General features: G+C 30.8%; 1 protein-coding gene across 1 annotated transcript; it reads left to right on the forward strand.

Moving 5' to 3' along the window:
• The first annotated feature begins 5,260 nt into the window (after positions 1 to 5,260).
• On the forward strand, positions 5,261 to 6,235 carry LOC131865759 (GRAS family protein RAM1-like). Its single transcript, XM_059215370.1, has 2 exons — positions 5,261 to 5,741; positions 5,829 to 6,235. The coding sequence occupies exons 1-2, from the start codon at positions 5,261 to 5,263 to the stop codon at positions 6,233 to 6,235; spliced, it is 888 nt and encodes a 295-aa protein (XP_059071353.1).
• The last annotated feature ends 2,543 nt before the right edge of the window (positions 6,236 to 8,778 follow it).

Below are 8,778 nucleotides of genomic sequence, written 5' to 3' on the forward strand. Positions count from 1 at the left end.
GCCAAATGATCTGCCATACAATTTGCCTCTCTATAGCAAAGAGCCACCACATACTCATCAAATTTGTCAAGCAATTTCCAAATATTCAAGAAAATGTATCTTAGTGTCCAATTGTAACTTGTTTAGAGTTAAGGGCATTGAGTATAACTTGAGAATCTCTTTCAGTGTGAATCTTATCAATATGAAAAGATAAAGTTGTAAACCTTTGTATAAGGCAAGAGTTTCTCTAATGTTGTTTGTATTTGAGTGGAGTTTTGAAGTCAAAGTTGTGACGAAATGCCCTTTGCTATTTCTGATAATGCATATTGAAGTCTATTGTTATATTTATGTATAAATGTAATTAATAAAGTTTCTTTCATTTTAAAAATTTTGATGATCGAAAGAAAGAAAGATTCTTTTATAATCTACCAATCTCTATATAAATTTAAGATAACTTAAATTTTTAAAAAATAGATTGTAAACGAATGAAATTAAAAATTAACCACCATTTTGCTTGCACACGCTATCCTTAAATGATGCATGTATTAACCTTTTATCCATAGTAATGGCGAATCCATTACTATGGATAATGTATATTGAAGTCTAGTGTTAGATTTATGTATAAATGTAATTAATAAAGTTTCTTTCATTTTAAAAATTTTGATGATCGAAAGAAAGAAAGATTCTTTTATAATATACCAATCTCTATATAAATTTAAGATAACTTAAATTTTTTAAAAATAGATTGTAAACGAATGAAATTAAAAATTAACCACCATTTTTGCCTGCACACGCTATCCTTAAATGATGCATGTATTAACCTTTTATCCATAGTAATGGCGAATCCATGTGGCATTCCATGAAGTTTTTAACTTAGCTGACATAATTGATTACGCATTAACAGGCCTTCGAAATTTGATTGGTGACAATGATTAGTCTTATAGCCGTTCGAATCAATTCCGCCGGTTTATGCCGAATTTGTATTTGGTCCGATGGCGACATTAGCTTTGTAGGAAAAACTCAGTCACACTATATTCTCAGGATTGTGACATACCTTTTCCCTTCTGACTTCTTATTTAAGTCTTTGCAAAATATTATTGTAAAAAAATAAATTTTAAAAATGTTTAGTATAAAATATTTGACAAATTGTTTCTTTAAATATAGATAATATTGTTTAAACAATGTTATAACATAAATTAATCTTCATGTTTCTGCAAATAATTTTTTTAAATACAAATTACAAATACTTGAAATTTTTTTGTTACTTTATGAATTTTCAACCATATGAGATTATTATTTATGTTCTATGATCATTAGATAAAAAATTGACATTGAAAGATGTTAATATAAATTCAAGTCTCTTTTATTCAAAGTTAATATTTTTTTAAAGAATCTTAATAATGATGACATCATCGAGGTCTTTAATTTTTCTTTCCCTTCATCTATATTAATATACTTCTCATTAACAAACATTCAATCTTCTGATAGTCATTAAAGTTTTGAATTTTGAAGAAAATTATTTGCTTGGGCTTAGAATCTTCATTTATTTAGTTATAAATATTTTTTAATTCAATTTGTAATTTTAGCCTTTCAATGTTATGAAAATATAAGATCCATGTTGTATAATTATGCGCATGTATTCAATCATCAAACCTAAGAAGTAATATAATTTAGTTCTGATGTTTGTCTTTAACATTATTTTGTTAATAAATTTTAGCCAATGTCTGTATTAGATCTTATTGTATCGAAGTTTGTCATTATTAATTTACTAAGTCAATTGTTATGTTTAATTTAAACATGTATTACTCCTAATGAATATAAATATGAACTAATCTTGGATACCTATTTGTAACAAAATAAATAAAGTGTTATGCCTTCACACTTAATATTTAGCCTTCTTTATAAAAGGGACACTTTATAGACTTTATATTTGAGACAAATAATTTCCATATTTTAATATATTACAAGACCTATGAATATTGATTTTTCTCATTCATTCCTATGATAATCGTAACCCTCAAATTAGGGTTAAAGATAAAAGGATAAATGATATCCATATTCTAAAGATTGATAAAACCTATGCAACCTAGGTTCTAATTATTCATTTGCATTCATAGTCACTTATATTTTAAAAAGAGACAAGAGCATACACAATTTGAGAAGAAAAGGAGAATAGAAGAATATTGTAAAGTTCATCAATTAAAGAGTTGTGTTACGGTATGGGTCCACAAACATTCGATGAATTCCACTAGCAAATAAGTTCTCTTATTTTGGGTGAGCCATAGGAGGAACATTTATTACAAGCTAAGAAGTTGTGTTATATTATGTGATCCATTTATTGTGATTAAATGATCGCTCTAGCAAGACAAAATTTACAAGGAGATTAGTGCCTTAGGGAGAATAAATACCAACAACTATTAAACTAGCACGTCTCACTATACTATATAACCAATGCTTTAGCGAGTGTAAACCTTTTCAACAAAGGATCAAGTTAACAATTTGTGTCATGGTAGATGGTGTCAAGCTCCACCTATAAAGAAACATAGACACTTCATGTGTCAATGTTACCTTGGGATATTTTATGTTTGATTCAAATTATATGGACATGGTGTCAAGATCCTAAGGTGAAAAATTAAGGAAATATCTATGTTGATCTAGGAGATGGCCTGAGAGAATTCGACCTCCTTATAGGCTATAAAGGAGGAAATTGATCATACAAAAAAAAATTGAAAGAGACATGGAATATATCCCTTTCTTATGATGAAGCCCAATGCCTCAATGGTCAAAGTTAATCTAGATTTTTGTACTCAAACCTCTATTAAGGATTCTAACACAAAAAAATATTTTCTAGCAAAGTCATTGGACTATGTAAAGATTGGCAAGAGGGTAATGCCTCTACCTAGTAAACCATCCCTTAGTTTCCTTGGTGGGTGGCTAGTTTTTTTTTGTTCTCTAGTTTTGTCTTTGGTTTTTGTCTGGTTGTCTAATGGTGCCTCACTAACATTGGTGATTTTTTATTTTTTAATTGGGTGCACATTCCTCATGTTCCCTTGGTGTTGTTGTTCAGTGGTTATGTAAATGTTTGGGCCTGTCCCACTTTTTATTAATCAGAACATAAAACAAAAATGAAAAATAGATATGTACCCCAAATATCAATGTTAATAAACTAGCTTCAAGGAATGCTTAGTAGATTTTATTTCATTCTCAACTTCAAAAGTTAATAATTAAAGAAGCAATTCATGGATAGATATTTTAAATGAGATAAATTATTTTTTAAGATTTATAAATACTTAAGAAATAAATTAATAGGATATAGAACAAATAATTATTTTAGAAATTATGTAATGAGAACTATGATGTTAGTGTAAGGTTATGATTCAATGTTTAAGCTATTTAAGTGGGAGGTCTTTACTTATTAATAATGAAGTAGGATTTGTACTAACATACAATACAGTAGAACATACAACTATGAAACTTCATGTTCATCTTTATTCAATACATTAGATTTATGAAATTGGTTCAACCTATATTCCAAAATTTTATTTTTTAGAACTTCACAAATCAGTTATTTGGCTATGAGAGGGTCTTAGATAAATTGCACAACAATATACTGGATTTGAACTAATAGATTAATGAAACAAAGTATAGACATTAATTATTGAATATATGTTCAAATGAAAACTAATTAGCTTTATATTATTTTAAAACAATGCATGCAAAATATGGTTTATAAACTAGTCATTATCTTACAAGCAACATGATAAAAAATGTGGACCAATTATAAAGATAAAATGAAAGTTATTAAAAATTTAACATTATAATAAATTTAAAAGATCTACTTGCATAAAATGTACATAAGAAATTGATTATAACACTAGATAGTATTCTATGTTTTAATAATATTAATATTTAAAGATTATCAATCTAAGCATAAATTATAAATCAAAATTTAATGCTCAACCGAAATATATATTTCAAATGTTTTATTTAGATATGCATATAAAGATTATATTTGTATTAGATTGCACATCCACTAAAAGAAGTCATGTTAAAAAATCATAGATGCCAAAAAAAAATTAATATAATTAGTTATATATAATAGGTGAAGACAATGTTATGTTCTCTACTTATACAATTCACCAAAGATCGAATCCTTTGAATGTACAATAAATAAGATATGGAACTAAGACCGTGTCTTAGAAAACTGTGGCATATCAATATCATTTTCCCATATAATTTTAAAATATTATATGGATGACAAAATCTTTTATCCAAATGAAAGAATGAAAACATAGAATAGATAAATTTATTTCATTTAAATAAATAATTTAATTAAATTTTAGTACCCATACTTTTCTAAAATGAACTCCTTGTACAATGTAGTGACACATGCAAATGTTTACTTTTCATTGATAATAATGTTATATTTACGTGACATTACATGATGCATGAGTCACTTTATGTTTAGCTTCCATAATGGACTAAGCATTACCATTTGATGAAATCTTTGTGATAACTTTAAGTTTTCTTCTGTAATATCAAACTTCTCCACAATCAGAAGTATACTAATAATTTACACTTTTTATAAATCAAAATTTTTAGTTTAAGAATCTTAAAATTATTTCTGCCGATTTACGATCTATGCTGAATTTGTACATATCTCGTTTGTATTTGGAATGGATCCCCTGTCAATGGAATTGCTCCCCGGTCAATGTCAGATTATTCCTTCATGTCCTTACCCTGTAAGTGAGATGGGCCTGAGCTTATCTAACCATGGACGACACCTTTGAGCTACCGGACCATGAAACGTTTTCCATCGGGGAGGAACTGATAAATAATTAGAAGATGTCAGGGCACTTGAACGAACTTTCTCAAGCAGGGAATTCCCCGACTGTGAATAATATTTCCGTGCCAGGAGAACAATATTGTAATGAGATGCTACCAAATAAAGATATTCTGTCGTCCGAGCAAACCATGAATTGCGAAGGACCTGGGCGCGTAAGTTTATGCGCTAAGGATAGCTCCGATCGAGAGGCTCTGCATCGAGAGGAAGAGACGGGGCTGGAGGAAGAGAAAGGGATGGAATTGATTCAACTTCTGCTAGAGTCTGCACAAACGATAAGCGAGGCGAAATATGATCACGCTGCTGGACTAGTGAGCAAATGCGAAGATTTGTCTTGTCAGATGGGGAATCCCACACAAAGGCTCGGCTATTATATCTCCGACGCCCTGAAGGATAGAATCGAACACGAAGGATAGAATCGAACACGAGAGTCTCGGCATGTTAAACAATGCAGCTAAACCAGTCCTAGATTTTGCCTTCAATATAGAGAGTGAATCTGACAAAAATGAGTTTTGTAGTCTCATTGCTTACTATAATAGAGTTCTGCTCTATGTCAAAGTGATACAGTTCACATCTGTGCAGGCAATCATAGACGTCGTGGGGAATGAGAAGAAAATTCATGTAATTGATCTAGGGATACGAAGTGGGTCGCACTGGACAGTACTGATGGAGTATCTTGCACACAGATCTGTTTCCTCTTCTCTCCCTACGCTTGAGCTTCTCAGAATTACAGCAGTTGGGATGAATGCGGAAGAGCTTAGGAAAACCGGAAAAAGGCTTCATGACCTGGCTAAATCTTATGCGATTCCATTATCTTACAACATGGTGGAGATCGCAAGCATAGAGGAGATTAAGGAAGGTTTATTCACCGTTAAATCTGGTGAGGAGTTGGCAGTTTATGCTCCAGTTGTTCTGAGAAGTTTGTTATATGACCCCGTTCTTATGGACAATATCTTAAGTGTTATCAAATAACTGAGGCCAAGGATAATTGTCAATGTTGAAATAGAAGCGCAGCATAATTCTCCTTCTTTTGCAAATAGATTCAGCGAGGTGCTTTCCCATTACATGGCGTATTTTGATCTTTTGGATGTTACCTTACCAGACAGAATTGATCTTAAGAGGGTGAAGCTTGAAGAAATAATTACTGCAAGTCATATAAGGAATATAATAGTCTATGAGGGGAAGGAGAGGTCCGTTAGGCATGTTAGAACAGATGAGTGGAGGTGCTTGTTCAGAAAAGCTGGGTTCAGAGAAAAGGGCTTCAGCTTTCAAGCTATGTATCAGGCTAGATTGTTATTACGAGAACATGCTTCGGGAGAGTATTATACTCTAGAGGCCGATGGACATGCCATGATTGTAAAGTGGAAAGGAACACCATTATTTGCAATCTCGGCATGGGATGGTATCAAATGAATGATCATTCTGGTTGCTGAAACGAATGTCTCAATATCCTAAATATGATATATTTACTAGAAAGTGTTTGTCGCCCCACTTGCATGAATAAAAGTTAGATTGACCAACTGTTAGAGTTTTCTTTAGTCATTTTAATTCCAAGGGATAATATCCGAGTCCAGGACAATTAGACCTGGAAAACTGTACTACTACAATGGCCTTTAATATAATTGTTATCTCTTCAATTTTCAATTTCATCATTCTTATCAATTGTGTACACTAGTTTTATAATTGCATTCTTTCTATTTATACAATCCAATTTCTAACCTAATTTTTTTATTACCCGAAAAATTTCAATTTATGTTTTATAAAATTTACAATAAATCATTTATACATTCTTTCTATTTTTACCCTCTAATTTCAATCCCTAACCTACAAATTTTATCACCCTAAAACATTCCAATTTATATTTTATACATGATTAAAATTTAAATCATTTGAACAACTAAAATTTAAACAGAGAGACACATATAGAAAACATATATAGAATATTTTTATTACTTATTAGGTGAAATAAGAGGCATGGATATTAGGCTAAACTTGCTCTAATAAGTGTAAATGTAAACCTCATAAATATTATATAATGGCACTGAAATTAACATTGTAAATGTGCCTAGAAGAAGTAATGACATGATGCAAATTACTATGATAGCAATTCTCGCAAACAATTGCGTTTGCAAATTCAAATTCATAGCGGTCAAAACTATGCGGCTTATGTTGTTAATCGGCAGATTCTGCCTAGAAGTAAAATGTCAGGCGAAAACAGATTAAAATGAGTTTGCTCCATTCGATATGTCGCAGCATCAAACATAGTCATTCGGCAAAGTATTTTATGGTCCGCATCAGGCATAGTAATCCTGGGAAGTATATGCATGGCGTTTTATGCGAGTGGGACCACTTTTCGCCTGCTCAGGATCAATTGCGGTCGGCAGCAAAGATTATGTGAAACGTCTAGACACTCTCTCATACTTCTCTAGTAAACATTAGAAAATAGATATTATATATATTTAAAAATAATATTTGGCTTTATTGTTATGGTCGTTGGTCAATACTTATGGTGAGTGCAGTATGTTTATAGGCAACTCTTATATAATGTAGTGAAATATAATATTAACTAATCTTTAAAAATAAAAATAACACATATATGGAGTTTTTAAAATAAAATGAAGTGGTAGTTTCTTTTTAGCTCAAGAAGAGCTTATCAAAGTGGATATGAATGTGATATATTATAATCAATTTTGAAATCTTGCGATCAAATAAATGAAATAAAATAATTGTTTGAGAATGTAAATTTTTCTTATATTTTTTTATGGTTCTATAATAGACACATCGGATAATTTGAAAAGTGAATCTTAGGTCAACATAAACTAAGTGCAAGAGTTGTGGGAGGTGAATGGTCATCTTCCATTTTTGATTCACCAAGCTTCTACTATCACAAATCGAGCTTAGATTAGTTCTCTCTATCGCTATAGGAGTTCTTTGTTTTCTTTTATCCTCTCTTTCCCAAATTACTATTGATTTTAATTTAATTTTTTTGCACTATTTGATTTCCCTTGTCTTTCTAGGGTTTGGTTTTCCTCCTAGGTAATATTGACTCTACTTCCTTAAAATTTGCGGTATGATCTTTTATTTTATATTTTAAAAGAATTTTTGAATTTCAACTAAGATCATTTTTTATTCTAGCAGATATTCCAGTGCCTAGTTGTGGTGGTGGGCATTTAATTCTTATGCCAATTGCATTAATTCCCTTGAATTGGACAAGCCTTATGGAAGCTTTGAGTAGAGGGGCTTTAATGATATTTGGCTAGACAATTAATGCATTGAATTAAATTAATGCTATTTATGGTGATGGATGGGGATGTTAAACTAGAAATAGAGAAAGTCATTTCAAATTCTACCATTCCTAAACATTCCTAAAACTAAGCACTCAAACTACAGCTACTTGGTGCTCCTTTCTTAGTTGCTATAACATTCAATGTTGTTGATGGACAAATATTCAAGGCTTGGGAAAATCGAATGGGAGATGGAGGAACCATCCAAATTGGAGAGTTTGAAGGACTCATAAAATTTGAAGAAACTCATTTGCATAGTGTTGCTATCTTTTTCTTTGTTTGGACATTGATTTTTTTTGTTTGAAGAAAAATATTTGATAGCTAGATGGCTAATGTGTTGTTTACAAATATTGGAATATGTGTTTCATTCTGTTGCATGCTTCAAAGAGGCCTCTTTCTATTTTTTGTTGTAGCAATGGTATGCAAAAAAGAGTTTTGAAGAAACAACATTGGAATATTGGCCAATCCCTATTTAAGGATATCTCTTGGTCTCCAAAACATAAGTTTGAGGAGGTTGTAGAAAACTTTGCTCCTTGGTTGCTATAATCAAGAATTTTTCCTCCCTCTTTAGAAAATTATTCCCCAAATTTTGAAACCTTTGGGTAATATATTACAATTAGAAGAATCAAGAATTTCTTTTCTCCATTTAAATGCTAGGGTTATAATGTCAAT

The sequence above is a fragment of the Cryptomeria japonica genome, unplaced genomic scaffold, assembly GCF_030272615.1.
Source record: "Cryptomeria japonica unplaced genomic scaffold, Sugi_1.0 HiC_scaffold_118, whole genome shotgun sequence".
NCBI classification, from domain to species: domain Eukaryota; kingdom Viridiplantae; phylum Streptophyta; class Pinopsida; order Cupressales; family Cupressaceae; genus Cryptomeria; species Cryptomeria japonica.

Excerpts from the sequence above, each read along its gene's own strand:
- LOC131865759 (XM_059215370.1), top strand. The coding sequence starts at position 5,261 with ATGTTAAACAATGCAGCTAAACCAGTCCTAGATTTTGCCTTCAATATA. Across the intron at positions 5,742-5,828 it reads TGCTCCAGTTGTTCTGAGAA|AAGCGCAGCATAATTCTCCT; the intron begins GTTTGTTATATG and ends ATGTTGAAATAG.